The 26,218-nt window shown below is 35.4% G+C and overlaps 6 protein-coding genes across 7 annotated transcripts in view; all 6 read right to left on the bottom strand.

Moving 5' to 3' along the window:
- Nucleotides 1-497: 497 nt before the first annotated feature.
- On the bottom strand, nucleotides 498-1,821 carry LOC130985601 (uncharacterized). The gene has a single exon (XM_057908665.1). It carries the CDS (start codon nucleotides 1,466-1,468, stop codon nucleotides 851-853), a length of 618 nt encoding a protein of 205 aa, XP_057764648.1. The 5' UTR covers nucleotides 1,469-1,821; the 3' UTR covers nucleotides 498-850.
- A 2,026-nt stretch (nucleotides 1,822-3,847) lies between these two features.
- Nucleotides 3,848-5,969, bottom strand: LOC130985600 (pentatricopeptide repeat-containing protein At5g18390, mitochondrial-like). Its single transcript, XM_057908664.1, has 2 exons — nucleotides 5,787-5,969; nucleotides 3,848-5,509 (listed from the first exon to the last, which is right to left on the bottom strand). Exon 2 carries the CDS (start codon nucleotides 5,404-5,406, stop codon nucleotides 4,021-4,023), a length of 1,386 nt encoding a protein of 461 aa, XP_057764647.1. The 5' UTR covers nucleotides 5,407-5,509; nucleotides 5,787-5,969; the 3' UTR covers nucleotides 3,848-4,020.
- A 2,588-nt stretch (nucleotides 5,970-8,557) lies between these two features.
- Nucleotides 8,558-10,548, bottom strand: LOC130985599 (F-box protein At1g61340-like). The gene is made up of 3 exons (XM_057908663.1): nucleotides 9,256-10,548; nucleotides 9,101-9,175; nucleotides 8,558-9,008 (listed from the first exon to the last, which is right to left on the bottom strand). Exons 1-3 carry the CDS (start codon nucleotides 9,457-9,459, stop codon nucleotides 8,805-8,807), a joined length of 483 nt encoding a protein of 160 aa, XP_057764646.1. The 5' UTR covers nucleotides 9,460-10,548; the 3' UTR covers nucleotides 8,558-8,804.
- Nucleotides 10,549-14,334: 3,786 nt separating this feature from the next.
- On the bottom strand, nucleotides 14,335-17,455 carry LOC131025464 (putative FBD-associated F-box protein At1g61330). The gene is made up of 3 exons (XM_057955259.1): nucleotides 16,515-17,455; nucleotides 14,765-14,929; nucleotides 14,335-14,667 (listed from the first exon to the last, which is right to left on the bottom strand). The coding sequence occupies exons 1-3, from the start codon at nucleotides 17,388-17,390 to the stop codon at nucleotides 14,335-14,337; spliced, it is 1,374 nt and encodes a 457-aa protein (XP_057811242.1). The 5' UTR covers nucleotides 17,391-17,455.
- Nucleotides 17,456-18,575: 1,120 nt separating this feature from the next.
- On the bottom strand, nucleotides 18,576-22,753 carry LOC130985597 (uncharacterized). Its single transcript, XM_057908662.1, has 14 exons — nucleotides 22,307-22,753; nucleotides 22,141-22,203; nucleotides 21,983-22,035; nucleotides 21,333-21,413; nucleotides 21,173-21,246; nucleotides 20,950-21,032; nucleotides 20,285-20,391; nucleotides 19,910-20,052; nucleotides 19,777-19,824; nucleotides 19,638-19,690; nucleotides 19,315-19,399; nucleotides 19,162-19,228; nucleotides 18,950-19,060; nucleotides 18,576-18,794 (listed from the first exon to the last, which is right to left on the bottom strand). The coding sequence occupies exons 1-14, from the start codon at nucleotides 22,543-22,545 to the stop codon at nucleotides 18,709-18,711; spliced, it is 1,293 nt and encodes a 430-aa protein (XP_057764645.1). The 5' UTR covers nucleotides 22,546-22,753; the 3' UTR covers nucleotides 18,576-18,708.
- Nucleotides 22,754-23,810: 1,057 nt separating this feature from the next.
- Nucleotides 23,811-26,218, bottom strand: part of LOC130985596 (bifunctional riboflavin kinase/FMN phosphatase-like) — a 3,616-nt gene continuing 1,208 nt past the window's right edge. For both annotated transcript variants that reach the window (XM_057908660.1, XM_057908661.1), the window contains 8 exons: nucleotides 25,550-25,680; nucleotides 25,361-25,430; nucleotides 25,196-25,261; nucleotides 24,713-24,867; nucleotides 24,538-24,633; nucleotides 24,287-24,438; nucleotides 24,116-24,199; nucleotides 23,811-24,035 (listed from right to left, as the gene is read on the bottom strand). In XM_057908660.1, coding sequence (XP_057764643.1) covers nucleotides 23,916-24,035; nucleotides 24,116-24,199; nucleotides 24,287-24,438; nucleotides 24,538-24,633; nucleotides 24,713-24,867; nucleotides 25,196-25,261; nucleotides 25,361-25,430; nucleotides 25,550-25,680 — 874 coding nt within the window. In that variant the 3' untranslated portion in view covers nucleotides 23,811-23,915. The remainder of the gene's footprint in view (nucleotides 24,036-24,115; nucleotides 24,200-24,286; nucleotides 24,439-24,537; nucleotides 24,634-24,712; nucleotides 24,868-25,195; nucleotides 25,262-25,360; nucleotides 25,431-25,549; nucleotides 25,681-26,218) is intronic.

Here is a 26,218-nt window from a genome sequence, read left to right as displayed (position 1 = left end):
GTTGCAGAATGGTGAAGAAGACTCAAAATGGAAACGAATGGCGAAGAATTGTGCAACAGTGAAAGTGGATTTTATATTGTTTCATTGTCATATTCCTTTCAATCCATGTTCATCTCCACATGCCCAAGTGCTCTTCACCTAATCTATGGGAACGCACCTTTTCAATCCTAAATCGTAATCCATAATAAAGTGATAAAAAAAAGATTTAAAAAAAAAAGTGTACTTCCCAAAAAAGATTTCTCCTCCAAAAAGGAGAAGTTTTACCATCATTAATTTTCCGACAACCACTAAAATGGATGTAATTTAGGAATTAGGCCTGAAACATAGAAAAGAAGTTTCAACTTTTCGAATTAAGAATATAATTATACCGAAATATGATCAGGGTTGGATCTCATATTCTTGAGAATGAATGTGTTTTCTCTTCATGTATACAATATACTTACATGATATTAACACAATAGAATAATGATTTGTCTTATTAAAAAAACAATGCAATGTGAAAATGATTCATTCACTGATAGTACCATTAATGAATTCACAAACAAATCCAAGAAAGAGTTAGGGGAAAAAAAAGTACTACAACTATTTGTTTAATGCAACAAAGAAAATTGGACAAGAGTAAACATAGGAAAACTTGGGACTGCGAGGCAGCGAGGGTACACCGGTAATTACAGAAAGCAGCCCATCATTAGTAAACCTTCGGGTTTAGCGATTAACCACGCGTTAATCCTTGATGTAATACAACGGTAAAACCTCTACATTCTAAAACCCAGAACCCCAGAAAACGTCTCTCCTTTTAATTAATCACAATTTACCAAAAATTATCGATTAAGTGTAAGTGAATGCCACGTCATCTCTCCGGCGAGAGGTCGATCTCGATCAGATTATCTTCCTCAACCTCGCAGCCCCTCTTCTCATCCAACGCGATCTCTATCAACCCCTCCCTATCGTCCTCCTCCTCCCACCGGAAGCACGCTCTCTCCGGCGATCCCCACCTGCCGTCGGTCGGGAAATCCTCCTCCGACGAAGCGTCGCTGTCGGACTCCGGGTAAAACAGCGAAAGCGACGCGTATCGGCGGATGGGATTCATCTGCTTCTCCTCGGAATTGTTATCGTTTTCCGCGGCGGCGTCTTCTCCTTCGTATTCCTCGTATATAACCTCCAGCGGCGCTCGGACGTCCCACTCCACGAAGGAGTCCGCGTAGAAATGGCGCGGATCCTGCTTCGGGTCGGGTTCCTTAGATTCGTCACATAACTCTTCAATTTGATGCGTAGAATCTGATTCGACGGAATCGGAGTCGGTTCGGTTGGCCGTAGATCTTTGCGCGGCGCCTAGCCGGAGAAGGTAGAGCAATAGAATCAAAGTGGAGAGTGCGACGGGAGAGAGAAGGAAGCGGGAGAAGATGAAGGGGAAGTAGAGGAGTGCGAGAGCGTAGAGAGTGGTGATGAATGAAAAGAGAGAGTTCATGATTTTGCAGAGACGAATAACTTGTGATTACATCACATACATAAATATATATAAATGTGTATTTGTGTGTGATTGATTGTGGTAGATTCAGATGTATGATTATAGGACAATGAACATATACCAGTACTTGTAAATCCCATGCACGGATACGTGTGTGGAAGCTGGGGAAATTGGAAACTGAAGGAGAGAGATTGTCTGGGACTTGGGTATGTACAGTATTTATACGAGATCAATCAACTCGAAAAATAAAATAAAATAATACGAGTTTAATTATCATGGGTCGGACAATGATATTTTGATGGAAAATTCTACAAGGAAATGGGAATTTCCTTTTAGATAGGTCCAAAGAAAGAGAGAAAATATTGAGAAGAATAGGTTGTTGACCATATGGTCATGGCATTAATTTTTTTAGCATTTGAAACCATGAATACAATGAATGCAGTTGAGGCGACGGTTTGCAGTTGAGACGCTGATACTTGGATGTGAGAATAAGTTATCACATGAAACTGCAAAAAATTAAAAATAAGGTAAGGTATATTGGGTTGATAGTGAATATTGCAACATAGGTGTGTTTAGTCGCAAGTCTTGAGGAGTGATTAATTAATTTTGTCGTTTCCATTAAGCAGAGTATTATAATAGTATGAGTAATTAATGTTGACATAGCACATGCACTAACAGGGAGTAGTAAGATGCGGCTTCTCTACCAAGAGAGGCAAGGTGTCCCATAAGAAAGAGGCATTTTTTGTCAGACGCCAAATCCAGTAAATCGGCATTTAAATACACCAACATCATATCCCGGCCTTAAATTCACATGAATAAAGACGAATATACACGCTATCACCCTTCAATCATGTAACTCTCCACTTTGACATAGCATTAAATTAGGAAGCACCAAATAACTCAACATGTCCAATCTACGCACTGCATCGTCTTCTTATACATTGTGCCAAGATCTGATCAGACAAATGTTGCAAGACATTAAAGCTATGAGTTGGTAATTTGTGAGATGTTGGAGTTCCAGTTGTTGTTGCAAGTTGTACGCAAAGGCTAAAGTAAAAAAGAGGAGTTTAGCAACTAAGTATGGTCCCTTGATGGGTTGTGGCAGACAACGAATCTCGGCCGTCACAAGTTAGTTGGGAAGAATAAAGTCATGGGGACGACGACCCAACCATCAAAAGCACAAAATTTGTGATCTAAGCAACACCCCTCTGCTCTGCAAACCGCAATTCACGTGGCGATCCCACGCCCAAACTGTGATTCTCAACCAAAACCAAACAATGGGGATGACAAGCAAATATCAAATACCAATCAATCTATTTTCAAGGGAGAGAAGAAGCTATTACCTCAATTCATAAATGAACAAAGAAATGAGTGCGCAAAAAAGGGAATAATATCACATTCCAAAAGCTAGACAATGATCATGCATCAGAAAGATCAACTGCAAGTCCGAGATAAGTTAGTTCAGAGGGAAAGAAGAATATCATTCGATAGACTATGAGGCCACTTTGGCGAGCGATCACATGATGTGCCCCAAGACCCAATTTTGGGCATACACACCACTGTTATAAGATGAAACTACATTAAAGAACATGTGTTGAGTAATCCAACAGAGCATTGGCTGTTCCTAGAATTTCATTACCCAACTACTTGAGCTAAATGCACAATTCCTCTAAAACCCAAGGACATGCCAGAGCTTAAACTTAGTCATCCAGATACCCACTTATCCATAAGATAAGAGTTATAAATGTAATTAAACTATCGTCTATCGCTTCCACATTAAAAAATAATACCAATAATTTAGCTTGATCTTTTACCTTCTTGCCTCACTCAGGAGGGAGGTTCAGCATAGGGTCCCATCAAGTCCACGTCGCAGGCCACACATTGGTGTACTGATTTGACCCACATTTGGAAGTAACCCAAGTTATAGGAGATGATATTGCCTCATAATAATTATAAGGATATGATATGATTGACAATAACAATAAACTTCCAGATTAGTTTCGTGCAATGCATCCAAACCCAAGGACCACATAACCAAGAAGACACATTTAATTTGGTTAATTGCTTGGATAGATAAAAACAATATAAGCTAACCACATACTTTAATAGATTGGACAATTTTGAGTTGTTTGATCACGTAATCATTCAAATACTTAATCATATGTTCCCACCTCCAAAGAAAAAAGAAAACTGCTGAAGACGCCAAATCAAATGTAGCATTAGACCATATACAAGGTCATCAAGTCACAAAAACAAAAGAAGACTCAAGGATTCAAGATAAGTTCAAAATTGAGCTCACAAATGCCATGGCTAAATTGAAATGATCATCCACCACCTCCAAGTTACCAACCAAGAATAAAGAAGCTATTAGGCACATCATGGAAAAATATTATGGCAAACTCACATTTGCTACTTCAAAATGGAATACGCATTGAAATATAGTATTATTCTCAAATAGTGAAGATAGACAAGTATACAACAAGAAGCATATTGAGGATCACCTTCTTGGCTTAACGAACAAATTTTATATTGCTGAATAAAGAGTTAATAAATCAAAGACCCCGGACAGATATCTCCAACTGTTCTATTATTTTGGCTAAATCATGTTTCCCACAGTTCTTTAAGCCATCAGAAACCATATCAAAGCTTTGTGACATAGGTAGCAAATTTAACTCAGTCATCTCCACCAAATAATTGGCAGCCTCTACATATCTACCAGCGCGTCCACACATCTTTATCAGCATAGTATACACAGGACGGTTTGGAGGATGCCCTTTCACCTTCATATCAGCAAAAAAACTGAATGCATCATCAAATTGTCCCCTTCGGCAAAGAGCTTTCAGAATTGGAGCATACAAACTCGGAAATGGACGATGACCATCCTCGATGGACCTGTGAAGTATTCTGAAAGCCTCATCAACTTTTCCAATTTTTGAGGTCACAATTATCATAATCTTATACGTGCTTGTGTCGGGACAAAACCCCAATCCACAAACATCATGAAAAAGATCAACGCAGAAGTCAATCTGCCCAGAATTACATAGAGCTTCCGCCAAAGAATTGAACGTGCCTACATCTGGCACAAACCCTTCCTTGGTCATTTTCCTGACCAACCCCAAAGCTGATTCCAGATACCCTGCATTCAATAATCCATCTACCAGCAAATCCCGGCCGCGTACAGGAGGATTGAATCCCTTTTTACTCATCTCCTCCAAGAAATCTTGTGCCTCTCTCATCTTCCCCGCATAGCACCAAGCATTAACAAGAACTGAATAGGTCCTCTTATCAGGAATGGTCCCTTTTCTAATCATTCTCCTTATCAAAGCATAAGCCCCCTGGAAGTTCTTAACCTCACATAGGGCAAAGAGCAAGGAATTGTATACCTCAGTTGTCTGCAGACAATTGAAGTTTTTTAGCCCATTAAATAGGCCGACAGCTTGATCAATGAGACCATGCTTACCATATTGCTCAATAATGAAAGAGACAACCGATGGAGATATAGCAAAGCTCTGTGCTTTCATAGTTTCTGCTACCTTCCACATGGTCTCCCAATGGCGGTTCCGAGCCAAGATTTTGAGGAGCTCTTCAAACTCAAGTGTGGTAGGCTCATAATTTGGGTGATTTGTCCTTGCCCAATTGAAGAAGCGAAAAGATTCAACCCCGCAGTTGCAGCAGCTGCGGAAGACCCGATAAACTAGCTCTGAGTTTACAATCTTTGATATGTGCATCTTGTTGAGTGTGCGCTCCATGTATATATCACGTCGCACAATGTTGGATATGTGGTGAATCGTAGCAAAGTAGTCATCGTTGGGCAAGCCTCTACTACCTGTACCACCATCACTGTTACAAAATAAACTGGTTCCGCTGGTCAAGGTACGAATACAAGTCGATGCGCTCGTGCCAGGGATGAGGGCAGAGAATTTACGAATCACAAGCATTCGAATCTCTATCACAGCTTATGAGTAGAGGAGGACCTTCGGTGATGCCTCACTATTAAGTAAGCAGAGACGGCTCTATCTATCTGGAGCCTCAATAGCAGCGCTACAAATTATGAACAAAATCAATAAATACACAATTAGTCTGATTAGCTCATCCGCGGTACTGCAAATCTCAAAATGCAGTAAGCAATTTGCTCCATTGGTACTGCAAATCGCATCCGATTTTTGCCTTTTTCGTCAGGTTTTCAACAGTAGATTCGCGTATTTGCGTTTCTACTGTTCAAAACGCAAACAGCTTTTTCAATTTCTGAAATATTGCATTCAAGTCCCAAATCTCTGTGTATTTTGGAAAAAATAGAGAAGAGAAAGAAGAGAAATACCGTAATGAGGAAGAAGAATCCTTGGAGGAGATATCAGTGAAGAAGAAGCTTTGGCGTGGTGGTTCTGAGAAATGAGAGTAAAGAAGAAAGCGGCGAGGCGTTCTGACTGTTTTTCGGATACAGTTCGATCCTTCCTTCTACGGCCAAGCCTCCATTTGTGGAAAGCCTGGCTTCCGGATTTTTTTTTAATTATTTGTATTTTATAGTTTTGGGCTTTAAATTAATTGTTGGACTTAATTATTTTGGGCTTTAAATTAATTGTTGTATTTTTATTTCTATTATTGTATATTTTTGGATATGGAATATATGTTTTGGACTGTTAATTTTATTTCATGTGGGTTTATATTTTTGAGCTATTAATTTGATTTATTGTATTGATAATTTATTTTATTTCATTTTGAGTTTTTATCTTGGATTAATACAAATATTAACTATTAGTGTAAATTTTGACACTAAATTATATCTTGTCTTCTTTATTTATTTAGATAATTAGATGCAGTCTATGATATATTGTAATAGGGGGCCGCTCCAATGAGATCGCCTAATTTTAGTGAGATATAGGGCATGATCTGGTGCGCTTATTGTATCTGGAGGGGGATTTTTTTTTTGCAGGGTTCGAATCCTGGAGGGAGCATAATATTTTAAATTTTGTTATTCATCAATATATATTGCATTGTTCATCAGTATATACTACCTTTTTCATCAGTATATATGTCTTATTCATTACCAATTTTTTAAATTTTATTTTTCATCAGTATATACGTCTTGTTCATTACTATTATATATTTTATTCATTGTCCTCATATTACACGAAAAATAAGGGGTCTCACTGGAGCGCGCACATATTGTAATAATAGTTATAAATTTTAATGCTGCATATTCAAACGGAAAAGAAAGACTTAGTCAAAAGTTTAAAGATAAAAGAAGTGGTTGACGGACTTAGTCATCAAATTTACTTTGACACCAAGCACTAACCATCACTCACCTTCTTCTCCTCACTTTCTCATAGGGCTATAAACGAGCCGAATACTAGCAGGCTCGAGCTCGACTCGTTTAAATATTCAAGTGTTCGAGCTCGGCTCGAGCTCGATTCAAGTTTTTATCTTGTTGATCGAGTTCGGCTCATCATCCACTTACCAAGCTTGAGCTCGGCTCGGGTGATGCTCGATAATGTTCAATTCGAGCTTGAGTTCGAGCTCGGCTCGTTAGATATTAGTATATATGATGTTCGAGCTCGAATTCGCTATAAATTTAGGAAAAGTTTCTTAATAAATGTGTTACTCGAGCTCGAGTTCGAGTCGTTTAAGGCTCGTGCACTAACTCGATCCAAGGCTCGACTGAAGGTTCGTGAACAGACTCGCAAATATGTTCGTGAACAATTGAATTTGAACATGTTTGCGAGCTCAACGAGCCAAGCACTGTCGGGCTCGAGCTCCGAACGAACTTTTTTCGAGCCGAATTTCGAATAGCTTGCGAGTAGCTCTGTTCATTCACAACCCTACTTTATCAGCAATACCATAATTAATTGTATGACAATAACCTTTTCAAAAATAAAAATAAAAAAAATCGCATGACAATAACAATAAATCATATTTGTCGTTGATGCATGCTACAAGATGACTCGATACATATACATTCTATAATTTACATTATCATGATATTGTTTCTTAAAAATAACTAAATATAAATGTAGTCTCAAATGGCACTGTTGAAGTGAGATGAGTAGTTGATGGTGAAGCTCATATCTTGAACTACGCCTTCAAATTCATAAACACAATGTCACTAAAATGTGCAATCGAGCTAGACATGCATAAAGAAAGGTAAAGAGAAAGGGAAAGAAAACATAAAGTTTCAAGGGCAGAAAATCAATTCATATGGGCAAAAGCACAAACATCTAGTTGTGAATAAATAATGTTTGGTTTTAACAATTTGAATATTGTATAACAATTGGAAGTACAGAAAAGATTCCTGAAGGCTAAAGCATATGTTGGTCCAAGTTGTAGATATTATTAAAAGTATTGTTATTGTTATTATACTTGTAATATTGCTGAGGCAGGCTGGTCCACCTAAACTAGGTGGGCTATTCTTGGCCCGCCACAATGATGTCCACCGTCGGCCCTTTTAAGAAAACTTTCAACTCTCAAGTTCTCAACCTTGTTATTGTGGTAATTTCATTTGATTTAGGTTGAATATTTATTGGTAGAGAAAAGTTGATGGTTTTGGGGCACTGAGCCCAATATTGGGCCAAAACGTGTCAAGAGCCCACCGATTGGGCCCAAAAGTGTTGAAGAACAAGAATCCGAGGCGACAACATTCTAGAAGAACGCAATATGCTTTATGCTCAGGTTAAAGCGGGAAAACTTATTTTAAATAATAAATTATTGGTGTGTAATTGAGACCTCAATCACAGCCGCCTTCAAAGCCACAAGTACCATGTTTTCCCACAACACATTAATGGCGTTTTCAAGCTCAGAGAACGTGATCTCAATAAAAATTCATTTCCTTCCTAGGATACCCAAAAAAGAACACTTTTCTTCTAACTCGGATTCCATCAGCCCACGAGATTAAAATACACAAACAATTTGCCCATCTATTTTGGCAGAAATATTTATCTTAAAAATCGATGAAATGCTCAGAGTTACATCTATCGATGAAATGAAACAGAATTCTCAAGAGAAATCGCCAGCCTACACTTGCTGTTTTCCACAAACAATTCTGGAAACTAGAAAAAAGAAAATCTGTGAAATTGTAGTAAATCCAAAGGAATAATATAAGCAAAAGGCCATTTAAATGACTCGATGAGCACTTCTCATTCTTATTAAGTCTGTTGAATAAATTACAACATATACACCGCCTATATGTCGTATCTACACCATGAGATCCACACATGTACATACAAAGTAGAGACAAGCCAAGCCGCCCCAATTCTTCAATGGAAAGAGTTGAAGACAGAATCCAATCAGATCATCCAAACAGCAACCAACAATTGCTCCTCTACAAAAAAATAAAAATGACTCTTCAATTCTCGGAAAATAGATCTCCATCAGCGAAGAGGGCGACTGAAATGTCGGCCAGATTCTTCACACTCAATCTCTGCCGTGGAGCCCTCGACTGTTTTGGAGCATTTGGGGCTTCCATCTCCATCAATTCATCCAAACTCTTAAATCCCACCGTCTTCCTCGGCGTGCTGTACGCAAAATGGGATTGTTTCGCTATTACACTCTGTTTCAAGCAAAAATTACACTAATTAGCAACTCCCCATCATAAATCTTGAAACATACCATATCAACTGTTGCAGCAATGGGAAAACTTACCGCTTCTCTAATCGCCTTAGACACAAAAAACAGCCTTTTCAAATCGTCATGCTCCACACCACACAGTATCCTAATCTGCAGAGCAATCTCATTTAGCAAAACAGCTTAATCAAATTTGACCAACAGTTACAAAACAGAGAAAATCGAATACTAACCAGTATTTCTTGAGGCAAGTCCTCGAGCGCAGATTTCTCTCCCCAAAATATGGAATCTTGAGGGCACCGTCTCTTCAGACTGACACAATCATCATCATCCCCAAATTCCATACCGTGACTCGACAAAAAAACCCTTTTCCTCCCAAATGAAGTGCTCCTCACCAGCCCCATTCCGTACCCTTCATCCGAATCCCCAAACGCCATTTTCCACGAATCTACACTCCAAGATCTGATTCCTAACACTTAGCCTTACCAGAATCCCACCAATTAACCTACTACCAAGTAACCCAGCAAATGAATACCGATAGAAAATCTCAACTTTGAGTCTCAAATCTACTCAACTATGGAGACGAATATATGCTTGTACAAGTAGAACCCAAACTTAATAGACAGTAAATGGAGATTGATGTAACGGCTTACTGAACAAGGAAACAAAAACCGCCTTCCAACTATCTTCTATATATATATATATAATCTTCACACAATCTGCGAGTACGACGCCCACTTTACAAAATGTCTAGTTTTTTTTTTCACCCCAAAATAGTAGGTCGATTACAGAAATCTTCTCTCAAAAGCGGTTATAAATATCTGAGTTTTATGGTTTTACTAGAAAGTACTCGAGGTTCCGACGACTCCAGTGTATATAGCAAGCAGGAAAACTAGCCGTTGGGCTGGGACACGTGGTGGTTCTCGATAGGCTGGATGAGCAACATGGGGTGGTTCTGGTGATGTGGCAGAGAATGGTCGGTCTTAGTCGGCTGGCGATAGGTTTGAAGAAGACGTGTTGTGTTGTGTTCTGTTGGATTTTGCTACAATTACTGGGACTGTGCGCTTGCAAAGACATAGTGCAACCCGATGTTGACACGTGGACTCGGGAACGTTCGCGATTGGTGTGTTGACCAGTATTCTAATTTGGTGGCTCAAATGAACCGTGTGACGGCTAGTTACAGTTTCCAATTTCCATCCACACGCTTTGGTTAATGATTTCAGGAAAGTGAAATTACGATTTGGGCCACCAGCAGCTATGGGCTGTTCTGTTCCTCGCCATACCCTCAGCATCAGGTGTAAAGCTAGCTAAACATACGATTTAAAAAGAATATTGCAGTAGTATTATTCTCCCATTAAAAAGCAATTGCTTAATTGAAAAGTTATACTATTACAGGCTATTTTTCGTAACCAAATCCACTCAGAACATTGTATATTGTTAAAATTTCTTCATTAATTACTTGTAAATGTATCATGTCAGCTAGATATTAGCAATATATTGTATGGAATATTCTCCCTTTTGTGTCAAACATATAATGCAAATATATTAATAAAATCATTCTTTTTACGTCATTGTATCAGTATAGCAAATATATGTCGACAACTAATATTATAATTTCATATTTAATACTTTATTATATTAGAAATTAGAAATGCCAACTCGTATTTAATACTAAAGAATTATTTAAAATATGTTATATGGTACTTTAAGCATATAGGTTTTTTTTTCATATATTCTTTACGAACTTTTCCACTAATCCTTCATACAATTATTCTGCAACTATTGCATAGTACAATAATTTTCAATGAATCCTGTAACATTATCCTCATTGGCGACTTTATTATCGAAGTTATGTACAAATGACAAAATTTAAAAAATAAAAATTACAAAATATTTACTCCTTTCATTCCCAAATAATTTCCTGCTTTTTTCATTTTGGGTCGTTCCCCAAATAGTTTTCTATCTATTTTGGGACACTACCCCATTATTAATAATATTTTATATATTACTCCCTCCGTCTCAACGAAAGCGGTTCGCTTCTTTTCGGCACGAGATTTAAGGAGAATAAGATTGTAATGTAAAAATGTGTAAATGTATGTGAGGTCACATTGTTTGTAGTGTAAAATTATTACCAAAAGAGGAAATGCACCACTTTCGTTGGAACGGTTCAAAAAAAAATACGCACTGCTTTCGTTGGGACGGATGGAATACTATTTTCATATTTTTCATCATTTTCAATACATTCAACAACTTAATCTTAAAACTCGCACTTCTCCATCCTAAAAAATTATGTAGAGGATGGAGGGAGTATAAAACACACTTATTTGTGTGACTTTGAACTGTCAGCCAACCCAATGTCATGAGAATGGCACCGTCATTGTTTCGTCTTCCATTCCAGAAAATGTTTTTCAAATTTTTATTTCTATATGTATATGTTTATCATTTTGTTATGTCAAATAGTATTTTCCTCAAACCAGACAAACCGACAAATATGAAAATAATTAGAACGTGGACACATAATCAACTCTATCCATATACGTGTTATTAAATCACATAGTCTATTTATATTGTTTACCAAACAAGTATGAAGCACCTGTCCCCCTTTTTTTGTGTGGCTGATGAAGCACCTGTCCTTGACTATTATATTGTGTGCGAATGTATAGTATTACATGTTGTGTAAGGTCTAATTAGCCTCTCACACATGTGTGATTACTTAACTATATATTTTCTCCATTTCACTATAGTAATTTATATTACCTTTTTAGATATATCAAGATTTAGTTCTAAGGGAGCGACGCACCATAGTTTTGTTTATTAAGAAAAGACAAATAATATATAGTTTTTAGAAATGTAATTTATATGTCATTATTTTACTTTATCCTTATTTATTGTCTTACATATATTATTTTCGCAAAAACTAATTAAATAAGATTTTTTAGTAAAAAGTAATGTAATTTAAATTTAAAAAGTTGACTATATATATTTTGGGAAATCCCAAAAACAATAGAGGACTATCAGTCTATCAAAATGGGATGGAAAGAGTATAATATAGCCCTTTATTTGTTATTACAGTTAGGAGGATTTAACGAATATCGACAGCAAACAGTTTGAGGATTATCATAATTTTAAAAAATTATTCAATAGAGTGTTCTATTGCAAATTAATGTTTCCTCTTATATTTTTGTTGATACTCACGAATTAATTTTTTCTGCACATCAGATCAAAGTCATCAAACTTATACGAAATAAAATGTTAGAAATGTAATTGACTCAAACAAAAACGAAAGGATTATGCTAGAAAACGTAACGGTCATGCATCCAAAAAAATATCAATAAAAAGATCTTATATCATCAAAATTCCTAATTAAATATTCAATTTCTTCCACAAATTTTTCGTTCAAGTAGATTGACCAACAACAGGCATAAAATGGGGTAGGTGAGTCAAACATGTCAACGCTGCCACTAGGATTGTGTGCTTAGTGGGCTATATCATGATTCATGACCCAATTTAAAGCTGGTCAAGAGTAATTTTCTTTTATTTTGTTTAATTAATGGCCATTTTGACTAAATATTAATCGTCATCTTGTTTAACTAAGGATGACATACTCTAATGATAGCAATAAAATATTCACAATACCAAGTATGATAAATTGATAATTTCAAACGTTTATTACACTGTTTTTTTTTTAAGATAGTGATAAAAATAAGTGGACCATAATATTAGAGGCCCAGCAAAGCACTTTCTCTTTCATTGGCGCCAAGAAGTTCAAATAAGTCGTTCAATGTTTCCTTTTGTTGGACCCGATTAATTTATTTATTAATTGGCTCAATTGACGGACGGCATTCCTTTTCGTTACTAAACTTTTTTTTATTCTTTAGAATTCAAACCAATTTAACCTTTCAAATACGAATGAAGTATTAACTTCCACAATTAGATGAAAAAAAAAGTTAGTCTATGTTGAATGCAAATTGTGTTTTAAAGGTTCTTTTAAATGTACTATATAGTAGTAATGCTTTTTTTGCGAGAATATTTCTTTATATATATATAAGTGCAAACTCCTGTATGTAAACAACGAGATTTAGTTCTCCCAAGTCAAAAATATTTATAATACTTTTATATGGTAATATTTTTTATATATTACAATAATTTTTTAAACATATAGATCATATAAAGATCTATTATGCAAATTGATTATAGTTACTAAAGTATAGGAAAATTTTATTTGAACTGCTCTCTAAATTTATATATTTGTAATGAAACTTAGTTATTTATTTATTTATATTGTTACGACGAACAATTTCTCGGCATTGCTTATGTAAATAGAAAGCCCCTCATAATTTGAATTCTTATTCATATTGCTAATTGTCGATACTCATTTAAATTAAACAAGCTGAGGTAGGGAGTTGGACACGTTGTGAGGCTGCGTAAAGGTATGCCAAACCCATGATTTTTTTCATATATTTTTTTCGAGATGTACATTTTCTATTTCTCTTATTAAACACGTACGTGTTCTAGTAGTATGACTTCACTGAACCTTTTTTCAATGGAATGTTCAAGAACCCTTTGGAAGATCTCAACGAACACGTATATATAGTGTTCAAAATTTAGAGGAATCGGTTTAAACCAAAATTATCTACGGTAAATAAATATTTCACGCTATATAGGTAATGATTTTTCTGAAAGTTGTGTATATCAACAAAGACATTGTTATAAACCACTAGCTAGTAGCTACACGTTTATCATTAGATAATGAATAAACAACTATATATATATATAAAACCTATATATCTTAATAAATTAGCGTTTTCCATATATAATAATCATCATTTCAAGTAGGTAGTGACCATTAACACAACCTGGTAAATAAACAACATAAAAATCTATACTGAAAAAGGGGAACTAAAAGACCAAAAAAAAAAAAGCACAACATTCCTCAATTGTGTAAATGTTATTCTAGACTTCGATTATGCCATTCAATATTATAACCTCTGCGCTGGTTACATTAAAATGGTGCTTCTTGCTTTCCGAATGACCAAACTTTCTATCTACTTTATTGTAAAAAAAAAAAATGCAAAGAAGTATATATGTATATATCAAACTCGACAGAAGTCATTGAAACAACGACATAGAAAAATGGTATGACGTGAAGCTAATCCAATCGCTTATATTCTCAAAAATATACTAGCAATTAATAATCTGAAAGTCGGACTCCTAACTTCTAGACATTGTATAATATGATTTTGAAAATAACAAAAGTTGCACAGAAAATGGAAAAAACAGAAAAAAGGTAAGGATTATCTATCAGTAATACATCAGACACCTCTCAAATGTTGAGGCATTATTGTATTCTTATCTGCACGATAGTTATACATTTCGATTTTTGCATTTGATATTATCCCCCAACGCAGGTTTTCTGGGCTATAGTTTGTAGAAAAATAATGAATTCTGGCTTTCACAAGAATTAAACGATTCAAATTTATAGCATTTTTAAGGAAAAATCTTGCCATATGCATTGGCAGCTCCCTCATTGTAAACCCTTTTATTTTCACATATTTCAAGAATGGGAATGTAGCCTGGCATGCAGTTACATAATTCTTTCCATAATTGTTCCAATAAAGGCTAGTAGCGAAGGCATCTCGTCCAAGCTGCCAAAAACAAAAAAGGGAGCTAGCTGCATCAGTGAAAAATTATCATCTCTTTAAGAAATAAAAAAGAAAAAATTAAAATTAATTGTAAACATACATCAATGAAAAGTTTCTCAATTGATGGGCATTTCTTGATGAAAATAGCGACATCCGAAGGATTCAAGAAACTCTCCGGTGCTACAACCAAGTGAAATTCCTTTAACCTTCGTAGCAAGAATTCCATTTTCTTGTATTCATTCTTCTCAAATCTAGCACACAGTCCCTGAAAACAAACAAAAATTAAAAATAAAAGGAAAATTATATCACTACAAAACCACCGTTTGTTTCCACGTAATTTTTTTCTTTGTGGTAACTTGGTAACACTAAACATCTGCATCTGTCCGTACTCCTTATATTCGTTATCGTTCAATTAATAAATTATGAAATTAATTTTATATTAGATGTGACCTCAAATATTCTAGATAGGATCCGATCCAATGTCCCACTATTCGTTTTTTTGCCACAGAATTCCACTACTGCACTACACACAAAATCTCCTGTACACCCGCATGATAGTGTCATTTAGTGTTAGTGTCATTTTAATATAGTGTTAGTGTCATTTTGAGATAGTGTTATTTACATAATATGAAAGTGTCATTTGTAAGACAAAATAGTGTTAGTGTCATCTAGTGTTAATGTCATTTAACACCCGAGTGTACAGGAGACCACCTCATTCCACTATTATATTTATTATTACAATAATATTTTTATAAAATTAATTTTTGGCGCATAAATACACCAATTTTAGACCAATTTTGATTTTTAACATGAACTTTAATAAGTCTCAAAAAATATATCAACTTATTGATTGTAATAATTTCAATTTTTTTTTTAAGAGAGATTGTAATAATTTTAACATGAATTCTATTTACTTTCATAGATGCAATTCGAGACGAGCCAAAATAAATGTCTTACAATTTAATATAATCCGACAATTCAAATTTGTGTTAAAAATACTATAATTCAATTTGTTTAGAAGAGCATTCTGGCATGCCAAGTAAGCTTTAATTTGGCCCTAAATAGAATTCGTGTTAAAATTACTACAATCAATAAGTTAATGTATTTTTTTGACACTTTTTAAAGTTCATGTTAAAAATCAAAACTGATCCAAATTTGATGTATTTATGCATCAATAACTCAATTTTTTTTTATAATATTATGAATTACACTTAATTTTTACTTCAAAAATTGAAGTTCAATAAATTTATATACACTAACTTTGAACTTATCAACTCTAATAGTGAAATACTAATTAATAAAAATAAAATTAAATGATGAAAAATAATTATATAGTTTAATTAGATGAACTAAACTCTAGTTAATAATTACAAGATTAAACTAAAGTATACAAAATTAAAATTAAAGAAAATTAAAAAATTAAAGTGAGACACCCAATTTGGTAAACTGAATCTCAACTATAAATATTTGGCCCTAATTTAAATATACTTTATTAACAACAACAATAATAATAGAAATATATATACATACACAATCTGCTCAAAAGATTGTAACTAATACTCCCTCCTTTAACGAAAAGTATGATACTTTTGTTATTTTTTATGTCTATTAAAAGTATGTATGTGTGTGTTGGCCAAGCATTGAGGTGTTAATGTCCAAGGCCAAAGGTCTAGGGTTCGAGTCCCCTATGGCATGATCCCACATTTAACTTATCTTCTAATTTTATAGATACCCATAAAAATTATCATTCATTTTATTAAAATATGTATCCACCAAAATGTCATATTTTTAATGTACGAGTGGAGTAATAGAAGCTTGTATAATTAGTAGAGAAATGAAATGAAGAATACCTCAAGAAAAATGGTGGTAACTGTAAAAATCTGGACAAACGCAAGGCGTTCCACCATTTGACGATGTGAAGGCGAAAGGCGGTGAAATCCTCTAGGGTGCGCAACGTCGAGAACCACATCGCTCAAACACTGCATCTCGCACCCAAATCTCAACTCCATGATTTTGCCGTGGTAGTGAAATCTCCGAAGACAAGGCGAGTCTATCTCGATTGAATGCACGTCACAACAATCCTTCACCACCAACACCTCAAACCCTAATTTACCAATTGCCCTAACACTGTACACCAAACTGCACCGCACCAGCCGCAAAACCCTCAGCGACACGCAGTTGCGGAAAATGGAGTCCGTCACCATCGGCGGCGCCATCACGTTCTGCAACGTCATCTCCCTCAAATGGCGCAGCCCGTTTGAGTTCAACGGCAGGTGGAGCTCGCAGTTCACCAGCTTCAATGTCTTTAGGGTTTCGACATCTACGAGATCGTAGTTGAGTGAGAGCTTTTCGTGCGTTTGAGTGAGGTTGAGCTCCAGCTCCTTTATCCCGAGACGGATGGCTTTGCCGACCCAGAAACTGATGAGGTTGCTCTCATCACTTGCGTCGTACTGCAATTTCAGTCTGTCTGCGCAACTGCTTGAATGATTGTTGAAGAAATTGTCGACCATGTTTCTGTATTCGTCTCGAGACAGATTCTTGGCTACATCGCTGTCGAAAGAGAGGTCCCGGCAGAATTTCCAGGAATTTCTGAATCTTTTTGATACAATACAGAGGCTGCACAGCTTTTTGAATGGAAGAAATGAGAAAATCTTCTCGATAACATCTTCAGGCATGTCACTTATTGGTTTCGTTTTTTTGTTGGGAGAGAATGGAACAAGAGCCATTGTGATTTGGCAAACAATTTTGATAATGCATAATACTGATGAATCAAGGGAGTTTATATAGTTTTTTTTTTTGTTTTTGTTTTTGAAGAATTGAGGAAAATGATAGAAAAAAACAAAGATAAGGGATGTGAGTTGTCTGGATCTTGATTATCTAGAGACAAAATTTCCAGATAGATTTCAAGCAAAATGGATCAATAACATTTAGTAGTGTTTCTTTTTTTTTTTTATTGCAATTTCCCTATGTTGTCTCTACTGTAGTAGTATGATTTATCAGCATTATGTAATTTCATTGTGATCTGACTGTGTATGTTTGAATTGTGAACCCTGAATTTCTAAATTCCAGATTAGTAGTATAACAGAATTAACATAATTTGGCCTAAAATGGGAAGATGGTAATTAACATAATTAATCTGAATCTGTACCCCAAATAATGCAGCGTCTATTAAGGAATTCCACCAACTTAACAAAAAAACTTATACTAATATTTAATTTTATTATATTCATAATATTATTTTATTCCTGATTAACAAGGCTATATACAATTCAACAAGTTATTGTCTCGGAATTTGGTACCATTTCCTAATTTCTTCAGAATAGCTATAACCAATACACTAAATGTCGCAAAATTTAGTTGAAAATACTATTAATTGGTTATTAAATTCTTAGATACATATATTATATTTGTTGTCGTCTTCTTTCTGTTTCTCACTTGTAATAAGACCATACTAAGACCACGATAACAATTGAAGGAAATTACATTAAATTAAGCAGCGCTGAGAAGGAATTCTAGCGCAGGTTTATACCAAATTTTGGTGTTTTTGTTTTTTCATTTACTAAGGCGAACAAGTTTTTGTCAAAGAATTTGGTAGAGCACTCCTCATCTTGAAAATAGCTATAATCTGATCTGGAATCTTCCTTGTTCAAAATAATGGATTTCTGCTCATATCTAACGGAGATGAATTGGTAACTTCTGGAAAGTTGAAACTGGTTAAATTTCGGTGACAAGGTTTGCATAAACAAGGAGGAAAAGAGATGAGAGACACTATAAGATGGAAGAGAGAGTAGTTCATCTTATAAAGAAATTGCAAAATAGCAGACAATACTCTCGTTTGAAATTTAATCCTTTTGCTATTGTTATGCATAAAAGTTAAGCGACTGATTTTAAATTAAAAAATCATCAAGCAATAACAGCAAACACTACTAGATCTTTTTTTTTCTTCCCAATTTCGAAATAAACAAAAATTCGAGAATAACCTTATATGTTACTGTAAAGTTATATGAAGCAACTACATGCTTCCATTGGTCAAGCAATAAAAGATCAATTTGCAACATCACCAACACCTTCAACTGCATCGCCGCCTCCAGAAGAATAAAAGCTCCATATCGACACACAATTTTCATCGCCTAAACATAACAAGTCACTCATATTAATTTAGTAGTAAAAACAGTGAAAAGAAGCGAATACATTGAAATATGATGGTCGGGAAATGTAGATTATAGAAAGAAGATGATACTGTTACAACTTTAGCATCAATCATAGTCATCAAGAGCTATATTACCACTCAAACTGTTATCCTCTGCAGAGTCATCAAGATCTATATATCGGCGGTGTCCTGATGAAGTGGCTGCCATCGGTAGAAATGGGTGGAAACCAAATCCGTTTACAGTGTCTGAACGATGCAGAGAGATTGAAGATATTATTAACTAATACAAAAAATGAAATATAAGTTTGTGATCAAGCAAACAGGTATAAAGAGGAGGATGAGTGAACCTAGTGCCGCTTGAAAGCTTGATACCCACTCCCCGGTCTGAAGATCATAGATATGCACCAGACCATCCTTTAAAAGAGAGTTTGGACAAAATTAGAGACTTAACTGCTGTTGAATTGAATGCCTGAAAAGATTACTGGTAGCTAAAAAGGTACCTGACCACCAGTTCCAAGATATCGACCAAGAGGCTCAATATCAAATTGTATTCTCTGATTGGTGCTTTCAGATGATCGATATAGTCTAACCAAATACAGAAGAAAAGTTAGTAACAATTGGATCCTAATGCTTTAACGAGGCCCACACTTCTTATATAACTATTGCAGAGGAGAAATTAGCATTTGGCAAGCAACTAAGAAAAAATAATTCAAGACTAGTCCAACAGGAGAACTTATGAGATTGATAATGAACATAGCTAGCTTTTTATGCAGTCAAATGCCCAATTCCCATATGAGGTTTTAGAGAGGAGCAAGAAACCTACTTGTAGACAATATCAACAGTTTTGCGAATATCCCAGCATAGAATATAAGGATCCTGCAAGATATTTGAAAGAACATCCATGAAAGGCCCGTCTAATTTTGCATTAGTATGCTGTCAAAAGAGGAGCAGTTGGACTCTACCTTCCGTCCCCCAGAGTACAAATAGTTTCCATCCTTAGAAAACTGAACCTGGCAGATACATACTTTGAATGATTAACCACTTCTAGAAACTCAAGAAAACATGAACCCACAGAAGGCAACTCTACCAACTTACTTGTGTAACCCCACCTTCTTGGCCATGCAACACATACAGCAGTTCCATATTGTCTTCTCTGTACATAGCAGTAGTCTGGTTGTAGGAGCCCGCAGCCAGCATACCAGAAGAAGTGGGGGAAAAAGCAATAGAAGATATAATACCTGACCATAAGAAGAAAGAAGCTCAGGAAGATTAGATCCCACTAAAAACAAATATATTAATGCATTAACACCACATAGATACTACTCGATTGAACACAAATAGATCACAACAAATAACTTATCAAATACTTGAGCTTATATAATGATTTAAAAGTTTACAGATTTAGGGTCAATCCAAAGTTGGTGGAATTCATTCCAAAGCCCCATTAATCTATAAATTAGATAAAATCACCTGATTGGCCTTCTTTGTTTCCTAAAACAGTCGAGTGTTGTTCAAAATCTCTCCCTGGGCGATGAACCTCAAAAATTCTGATAGCTTTATTGTATCCAGCAAATATCCTGATCAGAATAATATAATATCTTCAAAAGTAATATCTTCAAATATACAAAATAGCTACATGTGTGAAAAACAGAAGTTCCTGAAAGACATAGGACTATCATAAGGCAAAGACTTAAAACCAAAAAAGACAGAGATCTGGATTCAGGGGCAAAGAAAAAAACAGACATGATCAGAAATTATCAAGCACGCGTCAATAAATCTAGATGATAATCTACTTAATCACAAGATACTCTGTAGAAAAAATACCCAAATAACTTGTGAACAATTACTTAAAATAAAATAAACTATCAAAGAAGATTTTGGAAATCAAGCTTATACTATGTATCCTATTTTCTTATAGGGAAATGGAAGTTTCAACAAATTTAGCAACATAATAATTAGCTAATGTCTAAGTATCAAAAATCTGCATCAAACATCATATTGAAGAAGACAAACAATACAAACAAAGACAATTGCAGCATGAATACAAAAGCAGGGCAAGTGTAGAATATCAATACAAATGCCATTCCTAGTGATTCAATTGGTATTACACATTACACCTTTTAGTTAGTGCTTACTTGTTTCCACCAGGGTTAAAGCCAATTGAAAAGGCTGCAGTAATTTCATCCATGGCATCATAGGCACGATATGTGCAGCGTAGCTGAAATTTACAATTCGACAATACTTGTTAATTGTTACCCGCCCGCAAACTTACACAAAGAAGCATACAAATAGAGCGCTCACAAACTCTGATAAAGAACACAAACGAATATGCAAGAATATATAACCACTAGATAACACCTGTCCAGAATTTGCATCCCAGAGATGAATAGGATGGTCCCGAGTAGATGTTGCGAATACACATAGATCTGGATCTGGAATACCAAACTGGCAATATAGTAAATGACACTTTCAAAACTATAATATAATGGAACAAAAAAATCATGTCATGAAGATGTACTTGAAGCAGACATGTATGGGTACCAGCAATAGTCATATGCAGATTCTCCTTCACTCACAACAACATTTGGCTCGTATGAATCTGCAAGTAAGCTGAATGCATTAGGGAGGTTTGCCCATGAAATACAAAATCCTTGCATTGAAAGATGGCTGAAGGGGCAGGCAAGAGAAAGTGAGCTCCATCATCAAATATCCAAAAGTACAACAAATTTGTGAAATTGAACTCAAGTAAAACTTCTACAAGAAACAATAAATAAATAAATAAACAGCCTCTATAATTTTGAAATCCCATTACGCTGACTCAGCACTTAAGATACATCCGTTCTCCATAAACCATAAATTAGAAACCCTCTCAATTATAAGATTTTACATGGCCAAAGTTATTAGTTTAAAGCCGTTTGACTGTCTGTATCAGGCAATGCTTTGCATAGAGATAAATCCACAATCCTGTCGATCAAAAAATGGTCGGGCTTAAAACTTGACTACCAACATTATTTACGTAATAGGAAAATCATAACTTCCCATAAAAGAACCAGCTATTCCCGATGTTAGTCTGGTTAGGAGTAAACAGAACAAAAAGTTACTGAAATTCTTCTAAAACAATACCAGCATAACGTCAGAAATTTCTAAAGTTCAAGATTATCACACTACCAGAATCAGGCGTGCACGTAGGAGCATCAGGACCTCCAATGTCATTATAAGGCCTAACAAAGAAGAAAGAAGAAAAGGAACACAACTCAGTAGCTTTCCAAAGACAAACAGAAAAGATAGATGTCCAGGAATTCAACGATATTAGTCAATAGGCTTACAAACTGAAAACTCGGAGTGTATTATCCTCATTACAGGTCAGGAAGCACGAACCGTCCGGCGACCTACCATTAGAAACCATACAGTGCCCCAAGGAAATGAAAAGTGCGAAACAGCAAGGGTTTATCCCAATTCGACGAATATACAAAGTTTTGGAAGGAGAATTACCATTTGACGCCTTTGAGAAAATTGTTAGGGTTCGATTCGTTAGTTCTGAACTGCTGGAAGAAATGGTAGGTTTTGTATGGAGCGACGTCATACTGAACCGTCGGCCAGTTGCTGACGCCGTCTTCGACGAACTCCGAACTAGGAGGCACGCTGTCTTCGGCGAACTGCGAACTAGGAAGCACGCCGTCTTCGGCAGACTCCGAACTAAGACGCGTCTGCTCCGCCGCTTCGTCAGCCATTAATAATCCTCCGCCGCCGCAAAATGCCGCTGCTCTCCGAAACACGTCGCCGTCAATAGGCACTGGGAGATTTTACAGATTGGGCCTACTGGAGATTTTTTGCCTAAGTATGGTACAGCCAACGGCCCAATGATGGATGGAGGCAAATTTTAGGTCCAAAATTAAATTAACCACTGTACGCTCGCCACCGCCGCGACACAAATGTATTATATAATCACCATTTTATTTGGAATCATCGTTATGGTTATTCCTTTGTTCTATTATGGTATTAGCCCATTTCATTCTATTTTTAAATCATCTAAATTTAAGTTTTGACATGTATATTTGTATAAAACATGCATTATTATTATTATTATTCAAAATATTTTTTCAATAAAAAATATATATTTTTTAAAATAAAATATTATCAACTTTAAATAAGCAATAGTCTAATACATATATTACATCCACAAAATTACCATTTTAATTTAAACTTTTACAAATATTCTTCATGAAATACATCAATAAACTATTATCTACTCAATTATATTTATAATTTTTATACCTTTAAAGTGATGTAAAAGGTAATTTAATAAAATAAAATAATTTCATTCAATTCATAAACTTTATTTCTAGCTACTAATCATATGAATTGATTTTTTTTTTTTTTTGAGAATTATCATAGAAATTAAATTAAACAAAGAATGACAATTCCATTCCTTCGGTATTCCTTGTGCATACCAAATATATGAATCACCTAAGGTCTGTCATTCATTTCCCACACTCATTTCATTCCTACTTCCATTCCATTCCATTATACCAATCACCTCCGAAATGAGTCGAAGGAATATCATTAATTTTTTATTTGGATTCATGAAACTATTTAAATAGTACTGTTAAAATTTAATATTAACATCTTTTGAATATTATTTTTTTATTCGAATTAATCGCATTCGATTCGAATATTCAAGTCCATTTTTTTTGTTATATATTTTAAATAATAGTATTCGAGTATTCTACTCGAAATTAGTTTGTATTCAGAATAATCCATTCAATTCGAAACTATTTGACTAAAACTTTTAATCTTTTATTTATTTATTTTACTTTTCAATTACGTAGCTTTGTTTTCTTTTATAGATTTAGTATTTCAATTTTTTTTAGCTTTAATTCCTTTTCGCTTTTTTCCATAATTTAATTCTATTTTAATTATAATGAATTGTTAAGTTTACTTGACAATTCATTATAATTTCAATAAGCACGAACTTAGAGTTCCCATGAAGAGGAAATTAAAACGATAACAATTTATTCTTTTATCACAATCCCCCAATAAAAATGAGTTACTTTAAACCATCCTTCCATTACATTTTTCAGCCTCTGATTAACTGATGAATTTAACCAAAATATGGATCATCCCTGTACTTGTAATATTGAGGGAGTTGAAGCGCTTTCGCAGCAATCTCCCCGTCCTCGTGGATCTTCGCTACCAAGCTCTCGAGCGAGGAGAAGTTGGCCTGTACAACGAAGCCATTAACGTTGGTTATAAAAGAAGCACCAGTTTTTCTTCATGCGAAACAGTGATCCTGTAACATACCTCAGGCCGTATATAGCCGACTATAGCAAGACGCAGGTCTTCACCATAGAAGTCTTGGTTGAAATCATGAAGCAGCCATGGCTCCTGTAATGATCTCATAGGATAAGAATGGAATAGGCAAATGCAGATCGCAGAGTAAGGTTAGTAGAGAGCTAAACGAGCACGACTCACAATTGTCTTCTCGGTGTTGTTGAAGTAAGGGTTCCAACCTATGCTCATTACCATCTTGTAAACACCTCGAGTTGCTAGTCCGGCCCACCCAAAGTAAACACCGGAAGGATGTTCCGAGAGGAGATCTGAGTAACCTTCAGTCGACAAATTAGCTGGAAGAGCAGCAGAAGACGAAGTTTGTTAGACCAATCAAAATAACAAGAATACGTTCTTGATTTCTGCCGTTTATGGAGATTCGGAAATCAAGAAACCTGTAGGAATCCCGAGCACCTTGGAACCACGGCCGTAGCCCTTGATGACAGGACCACCAATGTACCATGGTTCTATTGGTAAAGTAGCTTCCACCCCTGCAGCAATAGCTTAATCAATATGTAGAGGAAAAAGACAATGTAACAAAACAAGCCAAGCCAGGAAATAGCAGCTCACAATCTTCAAACGCAGGTAGGCCCCATTTTTCAGGTCGCAAGTCTAGGAGGGAGTTGATCACCTCATCTGCCGAGGTGAAAATATGGGATTGTTTAGGAAGCGATGGAACAGCAACCACTTCCATTCCAGCTGCCTTACCAGCAGCAACACCCGGCCTAGAATAATACATGAAGTTATCATATAAAATAGCATTGTGATTTCTTAATTTTCCATAAGTTGCAATGTTGATTCACAAGTGTACATGAATAAAACTAAAAGAAACTCATTCCACAAAGTAGTCAATACCATTGGAAACTTAGTTCTAGTCTTTAAATCTTTGTGAAATCACATATCTCGCTAGCAGGCATATGTTTTTCCATGGGAAAAATAACATATTCAATATGAAAATATCCAAGTACCACAAATCTCAAAATTCAACTTGCTAGAAGTATTATTGTCCACCCATTGCATTTGCAACATGCTTCATTAATATTTAATGCTTACACTGAATCTTCAACGACGAGACAACTGGGACTATCCACCTTTAGCCTCTTAGCAACTTCAAGATATCTGCAACAACGAACCAAAAAATTGCACGGGCATGACTACATTCTTTTGTGAAAGAAGCATCCAAAGTACCAAGATAAAGCCGATCTTAATAAATCTTACATTTCAGGAGATGGCTTCGCACAAGTGACTTCATCACCACCTATAATGACAGAGAATGATTCTTTCCAACCTACAAGATTTGAATGCCAGACGAAAAACAAATGAAAATCATACACATCTGTAATTTGGATGCAGGAAAACAGCTTTACAGAGACGAGCTTCTTTAATTGAATTTTCACATCTAAGTACCTTGATGATAAGAAATCTTAGTTTTGATATTTTCCTTCGAAGAATTTGAAGCCAAGCCCATCAACACACCATGACTCCTCAAATGGCTAATTAACCTGTTTGCACCAGGTTGCGCTTTGATGCTGCACCATCTAATATAAAATTTAAGAAACAATTAGTGAATTATAAAGTGTGATCTTCAGGCAGTCCTCACCAAGAAAGAAGGTACATCTTGCCAATAACATAATTGAAACATACTATAATAACTGATAACTTCAGGGAAAACCAAATGAGAGAAAAAGGAATCCATATGCCAACATGTTCCTATAGTAAATTATCTCCATCGGCAAAGATGGCATGAGTTACTAAATCAAGCAGTCGTGCCTCTTCTTCTTAAACCTTATTTTTGCAAAGTTTTGGTAAGAAAACACGGAAACTAAGTTCCTCACTTCACACAAACAGAGAAAAGAAACTAATCTCCGATATTTGCCAGAAAGAAATACTTCTATAAGACCATGTTGCTGCATGAGTTTCTAAACAAAGAAATGAAAAAAGGCGCTGTAGGTGTTAATAAGATGAAACAAGGAAAAACATTTATGCCTCAAATATAGAATATTTAATATGCCATCCCACAAGTTCAAAATTTAGAAAGAAGAATTCGGAATCGTTAGCCAAGTAAGAAGATATGCA

The sequence above is a fragment of the Salvia miltiorrhiza genome, chromosome 5, assembly GCF_028751815.1.
Source record: "Salvia miltiorrhiza cultivar Shanhuang (shh) chromosome 5, IMPLAD_Smil_shh, whole genome shotgun sequence".
Taxonomy (NCBI): Eukaryota; Viridiplantae; Streptophyta; class Magnoliopsida; order Lamiales; family Lamiaceae; genus Salvia; species Salvia miltiorrhiza.
The sequence above is the reverse complement of the archived record's forward strand: the minus strand, read 5'-3'. Positions and strand labels throughout refer to the sequence as shown.